The sequence below is a fragment of the Carettochelys insculpta genome, chromosome 23 (genome assembly GCF_033958435.1).
Source record: "Carettochelys insculpta isolate YL-2023 chromosome 23, ASM3395843v1, whole genome shotgun sequence".
Classification (NCBI taxonomy): domain Eukaryota; kingdom Metazoa; phylum Chordata; order Testudines; family Carettochelyidae; genus Carettochelys; species Carettochelys insculpta.
This window is the reverse complement of record NC_134159.1, coordinates 24,036,157-24,054,966: the sequence shown is the minus strand read 5'-3', so window position 1 is coordinate 24,054,966 and position 18,810 is coordinate 24,036,157. Positions and strand designations below refer to the sequence as shown.

The following is an 18,810-nucleotide window of genomic DNA, read 5'->3' as shown; positions in this document are numbered from 1 at the left end:
GCCAGGCCAGGCCAGGCCACTCTCCTGGAAACCCCCCCTGTTAGCCACCACGGCCTGGAGCACCAGGGAGCCCGGAGCCGCCTCCTCCCCCCGACGCACCATGCGCCGTAGCGAGGCCCTAGCCAGCCCGGGGGCGAGCCTGACACGCTGAACGCTGTTGGCGCTGCAATCATCGGGCTCCCCGGGCCGCAGGTTCCACTGGCGGACGGAGGCTTCTCCGCGCACGCGGGACTTCAGGGCCCAGTTAAACGTGCCACGGAAATGCGCCGCAGCGCGGGACCCCTCGCCCCTTTAAGGCTGTCTCGGAAGCCAATGACAGCAGGGGGCGAGGCCGGCCAGATGGCCCCGCCCACCACTATAAGTACAGCGGCGGCGAGCCGCTGCCTGCAGTTGCAGGGTGCTGGTTGGCGTGGTGGGGAAGGCGCGCAGTGTTCGCACGCCGGGCAGGGCTATGCGGAGCCAGGACGCTGTCGGGGTGAGTCAGTGCCGCCTGGCAGGACTGCGCCGGGAGCTCCCCTGGCTCGGTCCTCGCGTCTCTGGGCGTCGCTCTCGGGAGGACACGCTGCCATGGCGGCCGGGCCCGGTTGTGAGGCTGTGCGGATGCCGGCTCCTCGCGCCCGGCTTTGCCTGCAGCACCCGGGGAGGCCGCTGCTGGCTGTACGGCGGGCCTGGAGCGCCCTTGTAGGCGGCGGCGGCGGCGGCGGCAGCGGCAGCGGCAGCCTGTGTCTGGCGGGTTAGTCATGCACCGAGGCTCGGCCGGGCCGCAGCTGCCCGGGGGCGGCCGCACCTGCGCCCAGGTGGGGCGAGCCCAGGGAGGGATGGGTAGCTGAGTCCTGGTCCCTTGGCTCGGCGCCTTGGGCCCGCTTCGGCGGGGTTGTGTGCCTGGAGCTTGGGCTGAGGCCCGGGGCGGGAGCCGAGAGCTCCTTTTACTGTACTAGGCTTCCCGGAGCTCTGCTCCAAAGTTTTGGCTAGCGTGTGACTCTGAAGTCTGCGCCCTCGGCTCTGGAAGGTAAGGGGCTCGAAGTCTTCTAGCCAGTCCGCACCATTGATTTTCAACTTCTTTTAGGCTACTCGCAGTGGCCCTTGAAGGGTTTAAAGGAAGTGTGCAACGTTCTTTTCTTAGGCAACCCATGTTACAAAACCATCTTGCTTCTGAGTCACTTGCCAGTATTTGAATATAAGATGGTTTGGATCCAAAAATAAGTTTTTTTTTCTGAAAAAGCTGACATTTATGTCTTGTCCTTTCGTCTGTCACATTTATCACTCTGATAATAAGATGTTCAGGTGCAAAGGTTCACTAAAGATTTGGCTTTTGAAATTGGGCTGGAAGGAAAACATTTTCCTGAAAATGTTTGTTTAAGCTGGTTTCATAGTAGATGTTTAGTGCTCTTTAAACAAACAGCAGGTTAGTCAATTATGTTAATTTAGACAAGTAGGAAAATACCCAGTGTAGAATATTCAGTTTTAAGCAATGTATCCTACAAGCACTTATGTCGCTTGATTCACATCTGTCCCAGTGACTTCAGTATGCTTAAGTGTTACCACCCCATTGATACCTTCATTTTGTGTCCTGAAGTGGTGACATCTTAACAAGACCTTTTGTAATGCATAGAGAGACCTTGAGAGATAACAAGCAATTTGTTTCTTTGAAAGCTAATAACTAAAATTGCACTTACAGCTTCCTGACTCTTTAGTTGACTCGCCTAGCTGTAGAGTTAAGGGAGTAAGGGATAGTATAATTGAAACTGTACCAGCATATATGCTTTATGGAAAGGAAGCTGTTTGGACGTCAGTTTTAGACAAACTTGTGAAGTAACTAGTTTTTGTAACTTATTGAGGCACACTTTAATGTGGTAAGTTACAGGTCTAGTATTTCCATTGTATACTTCTGTTTTCAGGAGTTAACTATTTTTTTTTCCTTTGGGCTGAATCAGAGTGGTTAGTGGCAACTTTTTTTTTCCACTTGTCTGGTTACTAATCCTTAAGTAAACTGAAAGCACATTTTGTGTTCAGATGATGCTTTTTCTACACTTAATTTCTGAGGACAAGTTTTCTTGGTCACTCTAGTCGTTAACATGGGTTTTTCTTTTTTTTCCCAAAATAGCCACTTTGTAAGTCCTAAATCAAAGACAACACTTCATTTAAAAAAAAAAATTGATGGCACCTTACACTAACTACACTTTTTCTACTTATTTGTTCTGTATACTTCCTATGAGCATATGCTACTCTAATTAGACACTATGAATTGTGTATAGTGTCTCAGAAACTTGATTGTCCTTAATAGTATAATTTAGCTATGATACCTGGTCTGCCATGCAATATACTATCCTTACTTGTGAAGGCTTTGAGGTACAAGGTCAGTGACAGATGTCTGACTCCATGGTACAGTGTTTGTAGGATGCAAACTAGTGTTCAGAGGCGTTCTTTATACCATCTGTGTGGTTTGGTTTTTTATGGGTCTGTATCCAAGTGCCAGCAACATACTGAAATCCATTTTTAAAAATGACCTCTACTCCACAATTCGGTGTGGGTGTGTGTTGCCTTTAATATGGTAGGAAGATCTGAAAGAAGCTAGAAGTTTCTTGACCTTTTGAAAAGCACAGGAGTATTAAATCTGGCTTTCCTACCCTTTCGAGACTATTGCCTAATCTTGGTGCAGAGAGGCAGGGAGTAGGGGCTTGTCTAAGGTGCTTATTGTGAACTCCTACAAATTAATTGAAGGGGGAGGGGGATGAGCCTTTAACAAAGGCAGCCTTTGTCCTAAGTGCTGAGTAGACACAGGAGTTAAAATAGGTAGTAGCAAAAACAAACAGATCCCTACATTTTAAATAGCCAGACTGAAGTCTCCCTTCTTTCAGTCTCTCTTGTGATATTTTTCTTGGCAGTCACTCGATAACAAGCAGGACATCTTCCTTACCCTCTTATTTGTGAGTTAGCTGATGGCTAATCAGCCTGATGCAGTAGTATCTTCCAGGGCAGACACTGTCTGCATTTCTCATGTAGAAATCAAGCAGAATACTTTGTGTCTCTCTGGCTCTTTTACTTTCTCTAAAATACATAAAGAAGGCCCAGAAGCCCATTTATCTGCATTTTGAACGTTACCTTTTAAAATCCAAATACAGTAAACTCTGTTTTATCTGGTATTTGATCGATTGGAACTCTCAACTGCCTCAAGCTGTGACACTGCTTCCCCCTCAGAGAGCAGAACTGAGCAGTAGAGTAATGCCCACCCCTCAGGGGCTATTCCACTCAGTGCCTGCCTTGCATCCCTCTAGTGTGCGTGCGTGTGCACAGCTGACTGTCTCCTCCACTCTCCCACCCAGCATCCGCTGCCTAGTGCGGCACCCCGTAAGTAAGTAGCTCCCCATGGATGTGTATCAGAAGAGGTTGAGCGGCAGCCAGCACTGGGGGCGGGGAGGCAAGGGGAGCTGAATTTTGTTATGAATGGGGAGCATTGACACCCTGCTGGTGTCTCCTGCAGCTATTCTCTATTAACTGGCATATTTAAATATCTGTCAACCTCCTGGAGCGTTGCAATACTCTTTCATCAAGTGTGCCCTGTAAGGAAAGTTGACAGGCTTCTTTAGGCATTTAATGCCTTTCTTTTTGCAGAGAGAGATGTTTTGCAGCATCTTTCCTGCTTCCAGCACACCATGTATTGTAGAACTGAAAAGTCTTAATTTTGAATTTTCTGATACAATACTGTGGAATTTCTCTAATGTGGTTAGAATTTGAGCCAATTATACACTCAGCGATGTGCTTAATTTTTAAATGCAAGTTGGCTGTATACACTGTACTAAGGGGTCTTCTGGGGGCTGTGTCAACTCCTCTAGATATTTGCCTATTTTACAACAGTATTTTACAAAGTATTTGCAAAGTCCAGTATAAATGAAATTTTCATGTAGGGAATGACTTGTCTATCCTGTTCTACATACTACATCAATTTCTCAACCTGAGGGTGAGTTTAGGGTTTATAAGTGCATGGCTGGCAGTAGGGCTGACATGCAAGGCCCCGTGAAGCTAACATACACACTGAAGCTGAGTCCTGAGCCCTACTGCCCAGAAATGAAAGCAGACCCCTGAAAGGGGGACAGCAGTTGGGAGAGTTTAGGAACTACTGCTATATGTCAGAAATCTAACAAGTAGTGTCGGGGTGTTTATTTCTGTTCATGATGAATTTTCAGTCTTCCATTTGCAGCTCCTCCAAATGCTGTTTTTTGACCACCCAAACAGGTACAGTTAAAATATGGGCTAAGTCTCCTATGAATGGTAGATACCAAATCCAATTTCTATTTTCATGTCCAGTGCTAAAACTCCCATGGGTCAGACCCTAATTTGTCAATTACCATCTACAAGAAGTGAAATAAAAATCTTAGGAGCCTTCTCTTCCTGCTTGTGAAAGAATTAAATGTTTTTCCCATCTAGCTGTAATACAGTACACAGAGGAGCAACATTTAGTATGGCCTAACTTCTCAACATAACTGCAGCCAAACACAACAAACACTTAAAGTTTGGGATCTAACTACACCTGTTCCACAATGGGAATAATAATTGCTCAAGCCAGAGTTTTGGAGAAATAACCACAGCTCTGTCGCATAATTTGGCTGTTTTCCTGCCACAAATTGAAGCTACTGTACAACTGTGCTTCTTCTCACCTCTGCATATTTCTGCCTACAGTCCATCTCTTTCCAAGGTGCTATTTATTCCTTTGTCTTCACTCTCTTGCCACCCTCTATGCTTTGAACAGCCTGCCTTTCTGTGTGCGCCAAGCTATCACTCTTCGGATAACCCCCTTTCTACAGCATGATTCCTTTGTGAAACTTTTCAAGATTGAGAGAGAACCTATTCAGCATTAGAAAGTGTGTATAAAATGTATCTAATATTGTGACAAGACTGTTTTGTTTATATAATGTTGATGTCCACAGTTGAAAAATCAAAATAGTTAAGTTTAAAGTCTTGGTCACATGAATTAGTGTGCGATTTAAATTGCTGCTGTGGGTTATGGACTGTCTTTCTATTCTGAAGAGCACTGAGCATGCTTACCAGGCTCTGCAAAAGATTGTCTGGAACAAATGCTATTAAACAAGCCATGTTTTTGGGATTGTTTTGTCTGATGTGAGTTTTAGCATTTGGTTGGTAATAAAGGGACAATCACCTAACAATTACATAATGACCACAGGAGAAACTAGACGGAGAGCCTAATTATGAAAACTAGTCATGAAGTTCAGGAAGTGAAGTAAACAGTGATATCACTAAGCTTCCTAAAGTCTAATTAGGATCTGAAATAGTTAAAAGAGCACAAAGGGTTAGCTATCATTCCAAATTAACAGGTCTTCTAAAAGTATGCCATAGAAGGAAATGACATCATACTGTCAAATAAGGAAGAGTAAGCAGAACAAATGACTTGTATGACAAAAATGTGCCCCTCCTAAGTATTGCTTCTGAGGTTTGTTAATGATATGTGGTGGGAAGGTGAGTAAAATTAGGTTAAGAACATAATGTGTGGTCTTGCTGCTTTAAAGTAGCCATTATTTCTCTTCCAAGAATATATAATAGATTAATGCAGCTTTTAATTCCTATTGTAAAGCATGAACTGTTAACACTTTAGTAAGTGGAATCACACAGAGGCATGTGTAAGCCTCTGTTCAAGTTTTGTATAGGCATTCACCTGTTTTTACTGCTAAATGCATCAAAATCCATTGTGTGGTGCACCTAATGCACAGGAGACTAAACTGTACCTATCAGATTTGAGTACTGTGGTGATGGTTCCCTGTCACATAACAAAAAATGTTACATAAATAGTCCCTAGCTTGCAGGGGGAAGGGTGCAGTCTGATAAACATTGCTGCAAGATCACAATAAATTGAATTGGAGTTGACAAATGGAATTCACATTTTCATTTCTGGTCAGACATAAAAAATATTGTAGCTGCAGTATAATTGTAGTATGTGCTTAGATTTTTTTTTTTTTTTTTTTTTTTGGAAGGAGAGCTGCTTTAAAAAAAAAAAAATCTCCATAGGCCATGTCATATATTCCATACTATCTTAACATGTATGCAGCTATAATACAAAACAATGGGAACTAAATTAGTTTATCACTTGAGAGATCTTGGCATTGTTGTGGATAGTTTTCTGTAAACATCCACTTAATATGCAGCAGCAGTCAAAACAGAAAGTTAGGAATCTTTTAAAAAGGGGTAGAGAATATATTATTGCCTTTATATAAATACATGGTACGTGCGCATCTTGAATACTGCATGCATATGTGGTCATCTCATCTCAAGAAAGATACCTTGGCACTGTGGAGAAAGTTCTGAAAAGGGCAACAAAAATTATTAGGGGTATGGAATGACCCTCATATGAGGGGAGATTAATAAGATTAACTTTTCACCTTGGAAAAGAAAAGAAAAGAAGGGGATGTGGGGTATGATAGAGGCCTATAAAATCATGACTGGTATGAAGAAAGTAAGGAAGAGTCCTCAAATAGGTAACAGGCGTAAACAAAGTATTTCTTCACACAAGACAGCCTGAGGAACTCCTCTTCTGAATGTTTGTGAAGGCTAAAACTATAACAGGCTTCAAAAATTATCTAAGTCAGTGGTTCAAACTTTTTGGCGTTATGCATCCCTTTAGAGAAACCCTCATGCCCTCTCACCTCTTCTTTACCATCGTCCAACCCCCTTTTACAAAAAATGAATTTGTAATTTAAAGTAAACACAAACTTGATATAAAAATGTTGCTTAAAATTAAAAGTACAAATCTTTTTTGGGCCCTTGCAGGTGTCTAGTGCAGCCCTAGCTGCCTGAGCCCTGCACTGTCAGAGCTGACTGAGCCCCACGCTGCCGGGGCCAGCCACCCATCTGAGCCCCACGCTGCCGGGGCCAGCCACCCAAGCCCCATGCTGCCGGGGCCAGCCACCCAAGCCCCATGCTGCCAGGGCCAGCCGCCCGCCTGCAAACCTGAGCCAGTTGAGTCCCATGATGCCCAAGCCAGCTACCCAAGCCCCATGAGCCCTGCAAGCTGGTTGCCCAAGCCCTGTGAGCCCCACCCTCCAAGATTCTGCCCTCCCCCAAAGTCAGGCACCACCAGTCCCCCAGGCACCCACATCCTCTTTCCTCTCCTGTCCCCAGCCCATACTCACTCACCTTTGTAAGAGGCAGCTAGCTCCATGTGGCTCTTCACCAGCTGCCCGCTTTTTATAGCGGCTGTGCTGGGTCACGCACATAAAATGGCAGGGGGTGAGAGAGCTGGCCTGGCTTCCAGCTTTCTTTGTGTGGAGGGAATGATTGGGGGGGTTGCCTCATGCCCCCAAGAATTTCTTCATACCTGTGTGGGTGGGCACGCCCCCCCATTTTGGGAGACCATGATCTAGGTAAAATCATGGAGGATAGGACCATCAAAGGCTATCAACCAGGATGGCCAAAACAGTGTCCTTAGCCTGTGTTTGTCAGAAGCTGAGAATGGGCAACAGGGTATGGATCACTTGATTGCTTGTTCTGTTCATTCCCTCTGGGGCACCTGGCATTGGCCACTGTTGAAAGACAGGATATGGGGCTAACTGGACCTTTAGTCTGAGCCAGTATGGCTGTTTTTGTAGTCAAACATGCCAATATACTTATGGCAATATGGTCCGGGAAGAATGATTTTAAATTTAGTTCTCCCCTTGTGTAGTTGCTTAACAATGCTGGAGAGTGATGGCTGGTCAAACTGCCACAGACCTGTTTTCCTTTAGCTTTGGTCTCAGAACTTAGTTACTGATGCAGGAACTAACGGTAGCTCTCCTCTATAGTAAATTATGTTCAGGGGTCTCAGGATTGGGGGTGGGGGGAGGTTACCAGGGCTACCCATGGGAGCAAGGGTGACACTGCTACTGCTGTTGCTCATCCTGAGTGGGCCAGGGCGACACTGCTCCCCAGCCAGCGATGCATCCTGGGAGCAAGGGATCTGGGGCTGTGTGCTTGTGGGATGGGTGTTGGTGCACAGTGGGTTGGCTGCCACCTCCCCTGGCCTGCAGGCTGAGAGATGTAGCAGACCCCATGCATCTAGCTGCTTCAGGCGTTGTTGCTTGGGGTAGTGGCTGCCCCATTCTGCAGCCTGTTGGGGGTGCGGCAGCACTTAGTGGGCCAACCCTGAACTCCAGCTGACCCACCCCAGGCCTGCAATGGTCTAGTGGGGATAACGCTTTGAGAGCTAACCTCCAGTAGTCCCCTCCAGCCTGTTCGAAGCACCCCACCAGGGACTGGCCAAGCACTGAGGGTTGTCCCCAACCTTCACTGCCCCCTGTGTCCTACAGGATGTCAGGAGAGGCGAAGCAGGCTCTGGGGGCTGTCCTTTCCTCCTGAAAACCACCCCCCATGGTCTGTAGGCTGTTGAAGTGGGGGGCAAGGCTCTTGAACAAACATCACTGACAGAGACAGTCTAAAACTTATCAAAACAAAAAGCAGTCAAGTAGCACTTTAAAGACTATTTTGCTAGTCTTTAAAGTGCTACTTGTCTGCTTTTTGTTCTAAAACTTAAGTATTTATAGAAGATTGCTAACTACAAACCCAGGTACTGTGCCCATAACAATAGTCTTGCCCCATCTTCTTGATCAAATTAATTCATGCAGCGAATTAATGTGGTGTTCTTGGTTTTATGAACTTTTTCAAGTATACATTCCTTAGTAACCTTGAGTAACACCAAATTCAAGAGTTAATGCAACTGTTTAATAGATTCTCAGGGCTTGTTCTTTACTAAGCTTCAAATTCACAATAGTAAACATTTTATGTATTTTAAAATAGTAGCCGGGACTCAGTCAGGTTGCAAACAGGTAAAACTGACTTGATAGTAAGGGAAAACATGGTGGTTGTCCTCTTTTTCCTAATGTTTAATGTAGGAAGTTCAGACAATTTTGTAACAATCCATTCACCTTTTGGTAATTAAATGTAAAGGTAGGTCAGCTATGAATTTACAAAGATTGTTCTTGGAAGTGAATGTGCTTTGAACACACAATTGGTCTTCATTTTTTAATTCAGAAAGCTAGGTGATTGGAAAAATACCTTTTTCTAGAATGTAATGTTTAAGTGCCTATTGAAAGTCAAGCTTAGAATTCCAAGGGGATTTCTGTGCAGTAATAGTTGTGCAGTCTCTCAAGAATCTGAGATTTAGGTAGTATATTAGGAGGCTCACACACCGCTAATTAACACTAGTGGTTTTGGCATGGAAGCAGGCGGGAGGTTGTTCCTCTTAAAATCTCTGTAGGCTTTTTCACATAATGAGAGCAAGCACTACTCCACATGTGCTTTCAAATGATTTAAACACCAGTCTTTCCCATCTTATCTTTAAACAAAAAAACAAACCAAAAAAAAAAAGCAACAGACACTTCTCTCTGGTCTTGTCAGATCTTTTAAACACAAAGATGCAAAATCACCTGGTTAAATCAGAAAAAGGTGTGGATGTTTGGACCCACTCAGGATTTTTAGACTATAGATTATTTAAAGTGCATTTTTGAATCTGGGAGGAGCTCTCCCAGTTTGAAGTGACATTAGAGGAGGTTTTGGAGTTAATTGATAAGCTGAATAGTAACAAGTCTCAAGGACCAGACTGTATTCACCCAAGGGTTCTGAAAGAACTCAAATGTGAAATTGCAACGTTAACAGTGGTTTGTAACCTATCCTTTAAATCCACTTCAGTACCCAATGGCTAGAAGATGGCCAATATAACGCCAATATTTAAAAAAGGCTCTAGAGGAGACCCTGGCAATTATAGACCAATAAGTCTGACATCCGTACCAGGCAAATTAGTAGAAACAATAGTAAAGAATAAAATTGCAAGGCACGTAGAAGAGCACAAATTGTTGGGCAAAAGTCAGCATGGTTTCTGCCGTGGGAAGTCGTGTCTGTCTAATGTATTAGAATTCTTTGAAGGGGTTAATAAACATGCGGACAAGGGGCACCCAGTGGACATAATATACCTAGATTTCCAGAAAGCCTTTGACACGGTCCAACACCAAAGGCTTTTATGTAAATTAGGCGGTCACGGGATAGGAGGAAAGATCCTTTCATGGATTGGGAATTGGTTAAAAGACAGAAAACAAAGGGTTGGAATAAATGGTAAATTTTCACAATGGAGGGGGGTAACTAGTGGTGTTCCCCAGGTGTCAGTCCTGGGACCGATCCTGTTCAACTTGTTCATCAATGATCTAGAAAATGAGGTAAGCAGTGAGGTGGCAAAGTTTGCAGATGACACCAAGTTGTTCAGGACAGTCAAAACCAAAAGGGATTATGAAGAACTACAAAAAGATGTCGTCAAACTGAGTGATTGGGCAGCAAAATGGCAAATGAAATTTAATGTGGGTAAGTGTAAGGTAATGCACATTGGAAAAAATAACCCAAATTACACGTACAACATGATGGGGTCAAATTTAGCTGTGACAGATCAGGAAAGGGATCTTGGAGTTATAGTGGATAGTTCTCTGAAGACATCCACGCAGTGTGCAGCAGCAGTTAGTAAAGCAAATAGGATGTTAGGGATAGATAATAAGACAAAAGATATCATACTTCCCCTATATAAAACTATGGTACGCCCACATCTTGAGTACTGCGTGCAGATGTGGTCTCCTCACCTCAAAAAAGATATATTGGCATTAGAAAAGGTTCAGAGAAGGGCAACTAAGATGATTAGGGGTTTGGAATGGGTCCCATATGAGGAGAGGCTAGAGAGACTGGGACTTTTCAGTCTGGAAAAGAGGCGATTGAGGGGCGATATGATAGAGGTATATAAAATCATGAATGGTGTGGAGAAAGTGAATATAGAAAAATTATTTACCTTTTCCCATAATACAAGAACTAGGGGACACCAAATGAAATTGATGAGTAGTAGGTTCAAAACTAATAAAAGGAAATTTTTTCTTCACACAGCGCACAGTCAACCTGTGGAACTCCTTGCCAGAGGAGGCTGTGAAGGCCAGGACTCTATTAAGGTTTAAAAAAGAGCTTGATAAATTTTTGCAGGTTAGGTCCATAAATGGCTATTAGCCAGGGATAAAGTATGGTGCCCTAGCCTTCAGTACAAGGGCAGGAGATAGATGGCAGGAGATAAATCACTTGATCATTGTCTTCTGTTCTCCTTCTCTGAGGCACCTGGCATTGGCCACTGTCGGCAGACGGGATACTGGGCTGGATGGACCTTTGGTCTGACCCAGTATGGCCATTCTTATGTTATGTAATCCTCATGATATTCAATAACTTACTAAATTTAGCACTTGTCCTCCAGGCAACAAGTGAAGACTTAAAATACTAATGAAGATTCATGACACATGCAAGCAAAGCTCCAATCAGAACAAACTTTCTAGCTTAGAACAATTGCTCAGTAAGAGGTGATTTGATCTTTTTAATGCTACATGAAACTGAGTTTAAGGATCACTGTCCTATCTCGGTCACAGACCTGTAGTAGATAAACCTGTCTGGGCTTGTGCAATTGAAATATTAAGCTCATTCCAGCTGGAATCTCCTGTATCTTTACCTCATTTGCTACTTACTACCTAATAAAAAGGGCTTTAATCACTTTCTGGAATTACTTATTCATGTACTTCCTAAAAAATGTTTTTCATCTTGGATGGTAACTATTAACACACGTTGATTTTCTACAAAGTCTAGACTTTACTCTGACCCTAGTACGTTTTGCTAACTGGGAGTATACGCTGTAGGTATGCAAGTTTTATTTAAGCAATTCTGTATCTTAACATACATTTTTATTCATTTTAATGGTTTTTTATTAGAAACTACAGGTTGAACATCTCTTGTCGAGCATCCTGGGGCCCTGACCAGTGCCTGACAAGAGAATTTGCTGGATGAGGAGGTCAATATTTTCTAGCATGTTACCGACACTTCTGCTACTTGCTGCACTCTTAGAAAACATTTAGGGGTAAAATTATAAGTGAACAGCACAGAAGACTGAGCCAGGACTAGTGCCTGAAGACTAACTATATGGGACCAGGGAAATTCGGTCACACTCAGAAGTGGTCATCCAGCTAACTAAAATTGTGGTGGATTACAATTTGCTGGATGAGAGAGTTCCCAATTAAAGCGGTTCAACCTGTAGCCCATTTCTTATTTACTAGATTTCTTTTTTCTTTCTGACTTGTCAAGCTCTATTTATAAGGAGATTGGAATTTAATTACAAAGGTATAAAACATTCCAATATTTTAATTAGAACTACCTTTAAATGTTCTAGATAAGTTTATTAAAACCTGTTTTGTGCATAGGACTGATTTGTTAAAGGCAGTAAATTGAAATAATTGCTTCTCGTCAATAAGGCCCTCAATTTTAGAACTATTTGATCTCATGCTTGCACCTCTCTTTGATTTCATAGATTTAAAAAACCAAAGCAAAACAGGCTTTCCTGCTTTTCAGCTCCCAGTCAGTTTCCGAAGTACACGTTGAACAGACTTAAGTTGAATAAACTAAATGAAAATACACTCTACTGCGGAAGGTTTACTTAGCTTATAATTTCCACTAATTCAGTGGTATGTATACCTTTCTTTACCAAGTGGCAGCAAACGTGTACTAATTTGTGTTTAATTTAAATTATATAATTTGATTTACTGTAAGTTTTTTAATTGGTTTTTAAATGTGTATCTTTTTTAATCATAATTTTTTTGTCAGCCTGGCTTGCATTGTTTTAGGAATGTCTCTAACTTTATTTAATGGTGTGAGAATGAACAAGGTTTAGTTAAATGCTGCTTTGTCTCAGATAAGCTTACTTTCTTTTTATAGAAATTGGGCCTGATGAACTGAAATAGGTTTTGGGGTTTTTTATTTTATTTTTTTTAAAAGATCATGGTACAGCACTTTTATGTGGGGTGTGTGGCAGGAGGGGGGTAAAAAAGCCATTTGTTTTCCATTGGGGCAAGGCTGACATTCTTCTATCTATAGTGCCTGTCACATTTCTAAAACACTTGGATTGAGGCAGAAAGAAGGAAACCACCTGCACTGACTCTGTTGGTGCAAATGTGTGCATGTTCATTCATACTTGGTAAAAACTCCATGATGTGTTATCTTGTATTACTGGCTCTCATCGGGCGTTATAAATGTATTTAGTGATAGTGTTTTGCAAAGATTTCACCTCCTCACCTTTGTCAGGCTGAATAATCAGTATTTCCCATGATTTACAGTTGAGGAAACAGACAGAGAAGATGGTTTGCTCTAGATAGCAGCAAGAGTTGGTGTTAAGGCACAAAGTAATACTCTAGAGAATTTGCCTTGCGTCTCTACTTAGGGTTGAGCATCTTATCTATCTAGAGCTGCAGATGGGTGAGTGGAACCTACCTCTTGCAGTGTGATAGGAACCAGGAGGCAACTTTAGAAGAACAGGGTATTCCCTCTACTGATAACTTATTCTTAAACATGCTTTCTAGGAGATGGAATGTTGAAAAGCTGAAGATCAAAGTAACCAACAGTACAGCTTTTTTCCATCCCTCAAAGCATGCCAATACATGGTCTGGTCCCAGATCCAAATTTGGCTTTCCTTTTTGGAGAGTTTCCTTTCAGACCCCAGAGATGTACAAGAACTGATCATGTTCAGTAAACATATCTCAATGATGATGTAAATATTGTACTGTCTGTTCAAAAATGATTTGAGGTCCCAACTAGAAGTTTTGTTCCAAGACAGTGAGGTAGAGGAGACTTGTAAATGACTTATTCTGCGCAAGGGGTACAAGGTTTAAGTAGTAGGTCTGGTTGAGAAGACAGAGGTTCCCCTGCCTTACATTTAATTCCCTTCACTTCATGTAGTCTTTCCACTGAGTTACAATTTCTCCAATGCCCAGAATGTACAGGTGCTCTTTTACTCACTGTAGTGAGACTAAGTGGGTTCACAAGCAAAACCTTGTAAAGCGACATATTCCATGATGACCTGTTCTAAATGAATTGCTTGGTTTTTGTCTAACAAGCTATTGAGCACACATTCAAAACAAGTCAGAGGTAACAGTGTTAATCTGTATGTTCACAAAAATCACCTATTTTGTTAGTCTTAAAAGTGCTACAGAACTGCTTTTTTGTTCTAAACAATCATCAGTAGAAAAGGACAACTCTACATTTAGATTTTAGTTTGGAACTGTCATGGGATACATGGGGAGAAAACCTGACAAATGTTACCTGCAACCCTTGTGAATTGATCAAGACTTCTGATTTAATCAGTCACTCCATAGTCAGTCTTTCAGGAGGTTTCTTTCAAAGGATTACCTTTGAAGTTTGGCTGTTGTGATTTGGTTTAAGTTAAAACCCTGGACAAAATGACTTATCGCAACAACTTAAGGAGGTTTGTATGTTTTTGGCAAAGATAGGTTTTGGCCATGCTAATGGCCAAATTGAAGAATACTAATGAGGCATGGAACTGAATATTCAGAGCCTCATTAGCATTTGCATACTTCCAGCTGTGGTGCTTTGAAAGCACTGCTTGTGAGAGCGCATGGCTCAGCACAGCTACATGGCGGGGGGGTCCTTTTCGAAAGGACCCTGCACGTTTTGAAATCCCTTTATTCCCCTCTAGCTGCATTTACCAGCTATTTTACAGAATTTTGAAAATCATGTGTATGGAGGTATGCATTTCATAGAACTGGAAGGGACTTCAGGAGGTCATTGACTCTAGTCCCCTGCCCTCTTGGTAGGACAAGTGCCATCCCTTTTTTTTTTTTTTTTTTTTTTAAATCTATTTGCCCTAGATCCCTAAATGGTTCCCTCAAGGATTGAGCTCACAACCCTGGGTTTAGCAAGCTAGTGCTCAAACCACTGAGCTATCCCTCCCCCAAATCTTACGGAACTTCTAGTTGTTGGATTGGTTTTTGCAGTCACAAACAGAAGTGCAAACACTTCTAATTTGTGAAACTTGGGCTAGTAGCTCCCAGCACAAAGGAGTCACTAATTCAGAACTGGCTGGCATGTAAAATAGGAGACTGATGTTTGTTTACTGGTACTTATACTCTTCTCTTTGCTGAAGGGAAGGAAAGCTCCAGGCTACCTGGCAAGAACTGTGGATTTCTAAAGTTTGGAGGAATTGTAGAGCAAGGCATGATGTCAGTAGCAGGAGTTGCTTCTCAGGAGATGAGTGTTCCTTTAAAGACTGGATTTCTCCATAATGGCCAAGGCATGGGGAATCTTAAAACCTGTTGGAGCAGCCATGATGGGTTTGAAAAGTAAGTTGAGGAAAAGTTAAGCCTGCAGATGGATTTGAGTTCTTATCAAGCATGTGGATGCTAACTGATATAATTGCTTGTTCATTTTTCACTTACTAAGAATATTTTTTTCCTTTTCAGTACTTTCTTTAATGTGGACCCTATAACAATGGCATGCAGTCTGCATCCATCAGCACAGCAACACTGTACATCTGTAGGTATGTACACTTGGGATACATAGATTTCAACTGGAAGTGGTTTTGAAGAAAATCTGTCTTTTAAATAGCTGAAGTAGGAGAGACTTTCCGGCATTAGACACCAGGCTGCCCTCTAGTGACAGTTTAAACACTTTGGTTTTCTTCTAATGTATTTGACTTTTTCCCGAGTATACTTTATTTGTTCTGGGACAAATATTTCATGACTGTAAAGTTGTCAAATATTTAGCAGTACCTGCTCTCAGGAATAGAATTATGTAGAAATGGTTTCAAAGTGGCAGGGGCAAATCAACTGCATGTTAAAACATCTGCTGTGGAGATGTCCCTGTGTCTAATCTGTTGTGTCACAAATCTGTCATAGTCTACCAGTGCTCCAGTCTTTAGATAAATTATGTGGTGTTGAAAATCCTCTGTCTGAGGAGACATGCTGTGAAGTTTGCTTGGGAATGGTAGTCTGCTGCATACGTCAAGCTATATGTATGGGACAATCACTGACCTGTTAAATATTGTTGAGGAGTTTCAAGGTTACTATAGTTAAGGAAGCACTTTTTTTTCTTGGTGTTTAATTGGGAGCAAGTGAATGGCTAGACTATCACAAATTCATGGTGGTGTGGGAGGTAGGCAAACATTCTTAACTTTATTTTCCCCTTCTAGGGCACACTTCAAATCCAGTCTCAGCAAATGACTACTGCTTTACTGAAAGCTGCATCAGGGTTCCACCTCAGATATCCAGCTCATCTCCTTTTAGGCCCAAAACTGAGCAGCTTAGTTCAAAGCATGAAGATAATCTTGTTCCTAGTTTCAACAGACTGTCAGTAACTGTGGACTGTGGTTCAGAAGAGACACCGCCTCATACACCAGCAAAGAGTGGGTCACCTCAGTTTTCTTGTGGATCTTCCAATGACCGCAGTTCCAGACCACTACCTCCGCTACCCATTTCTGTGGACCTCTTTGCAGATGATATTGACAGAGAGGTGGAATTCTTAACCAGTTCAGACACTGACTTTTTGTTAGATGATTATGGGTTTTCTCCTTTTAAATCTAGCACTCCAAGTAGACGGAGCTTTAGGGGCTGTGGACAGATCAATTATGCCTATTTTGATGCCTCAGAAGGACCTAAAACTGAAGATGGTAAATCTAAAACTAACTTAAATGGATGTACACAAGCAACATGTCCTCCTCCACAACAGCTGCATAGGCGTTTGCGGAGGTCTCATTCAGGGCCAGCTGGATCATTTAATAAACCAGTAGTGAGGATATATAGCCTCTTAAATAGAGCTTCTCCTAATTCTGATGACAAACCAGAGGTACCCCCTAGAGTTCCCATACCTCCTAGGGTGCTCAAACCAGATTATAGAAGGTGGTCAGCAGAAGTCACTTCTAGTGCATACAGCGATGAAGACAGGCCTCCCAAAGTGCCCCCAAGAGAACCTCTATCACGGAGCAATTCCCGTACACCAAGCCCAAAAAGTCTGCCATTGTACCTTAATGGGGTCATGCCCCCCACACAGAGCTTTGCCCCTGACCCAAAGTATGTCAGCAGCAAAGCTCTACAAAGACAAAACAGTGAGGGATCTGCAAGCAGAGTCCCTTGCATTCTTCCCATTATTGAAAATGGTAAGAAGGCCAGTTCAACACACTACTACCTGCTGCCTGAAAGGCCTCCCTATTTGGACAAGTATGAGAAGTTCTTCAGAGAAGCAGAAGAAACCAGCTCAAGCACAGAAGTTAAGTCCTGGTCTGGTGATTCCTCGGCCAAGCAGGACTCAAAAGCCAGAATGGACACTATTGGCCATGTGAAACGAAAACACCTGTCTTACGTGGTTTCTCCATAGTCATGGTGGTGATTATACTGGAATAGTTCTTAACCATGTTGATAAATTTTTGAGATCCAAGGAAAGGTTCCCAAATAATGAAGTAATACAACTCTTCCTGTTTCAGCAGAAAAGTGGAGTATCAGTGGGAAAGTCCTTTTTATGCTGCATATTTCTCTGAATTGTTTGGACTAAGCCTGTTGTGGTCTGTGTAACTGAAGACTAAAGCATTTATCAAAACACATGGAGTAACCATAGCCACGTTGGCCAGTAATACGGTATCTTAGAGTAATATATTTTCTCAAAGCATATTAAAAAATTGAGTTGATGTCTAAAACCAAGTTCAGGGAAGAAAATGCAGTATAGTATTCTTGTTTTAGATCACAGGCATTTCCAAAATGATAAGTGTGGCATTTTAAAATCTTTTGCAGCAGATGGTATTGCTGGAAACAAATTCTGCTCTCAAGCTAGGATGTGTCATCTTGGCTAGAAGGAAATTGACATTGTTAGACTTACAAGTGTACTAAACTGTTTAATGTCGATATTTTGACTACTTAATAGGATATAAGTAGAATTTAGTGAGGTAGCTTGCAACAGGGGTTAGACTTCTGCTTTTTGTATGGTGCCTCTTTGGAGTCTCTTTTACTCGCTAACAGGCACATGGCAGAATTCTGTAGACCTTTTTCTAGAGACTTGGATCAGTTTACTGCTAGCCTTCACTCATTCTACTGTGCATAAGGGGGTCTGAGTAATGCACGTTAGTGTCCTAAAACTTACAGGAAATAATTGCTAGTATATAGACAATGATTACATGCCCATTTTAGTATACAAACTTCTGACTGTATTATATGCAAAATCAAAACACAAGCTGGTCTTGTGTTCTGGTTTCTAGTCAGTATTTCCCGGTTGAGTGGTTTTTGAATTTTTAAGTAAATTAAACATAATTCAATTTACAAACACTGTCAGTCACACCTAGCTTTGCTTCAGATACTGCTTCTTTCTGTTTGGTTACTTACCCACCCCCTGGCCAAGCACAGGCTACATCCCTGGTCCGTTTGGAGACGGTGAGATGCGACACTTATGTATTAGCTATTTCTTGTGCATATAGTTATCCTCTTATAGATGAGCACAAGAAAAGGGGTGCTCATTAATGGAGGCACATTACCATAATGTTCTCTTCCTAATTAGACATGAGCAAGCTGTTTACAGTTTAAACTGATGAATGATATATTTGAGCTATTTTAAAGCTTACTTTTATGTTTTTAGTACAAACTAAATGAAGGTGAAATTCATGCTATAGAAAATGCACTGATTTCCACATCAATGTACAGTATTGAACAAAAGGATTGTATTCACTATTTTGAATGTTGTCTTGACTTTAATAAAGTTAAAATGTACTATTTATTGATACATTCAATGTTTTTTGATTTTATTTGATGGCTTATGCAAGTATCATGCATGTTTGCAGTGCAGTTTTCCTAAAAGGAAAATTCACGCAAATGCAAACAATGTTGTGTTAGCATTTTAAGGCTCCACTGTTAACTTTGGCAATTTTTGATCTAATGTTAAGGTTTCTACTGCTTTTATACTGCATACCATCTTCTCTCCTGTTTCGTTTCAATTAATTGTGTA

At 42.0% G+C, this 18,810-nt stretch overlaps 1 protein-coding gene across 1 annotated transcript; it reads left to right on the top strand.

Annotated features, from left to right (window-relative positions):
* Positions 1-395: 395 nt before the first annotated feature.
* Positions 396-18,566, top strand: ERRFI1 (ERBB receptor feedback inhibitor 1). The gene is made up of 4 exons (XM_074975617.1): positions 396-475; positions 14,975-15,170; positions 15,291-15,367; positions 16,019-18,566. The coding sequence occupies exons 2-4, from the start codon at positions 15,046-15,048 to the stop codon at positions 17,197-17,199; spliced, it is 1,383 nt and encodes a 460-aa protein (XP_074831718.1). The 5' UTR covers positions 396-475; positions 14,975-15,045; the 3' UTR covers positions 17,200-18,566.
* The last annotated feature ends 244 nt before the right edge of the window (positions 18,567-18,810 follow it).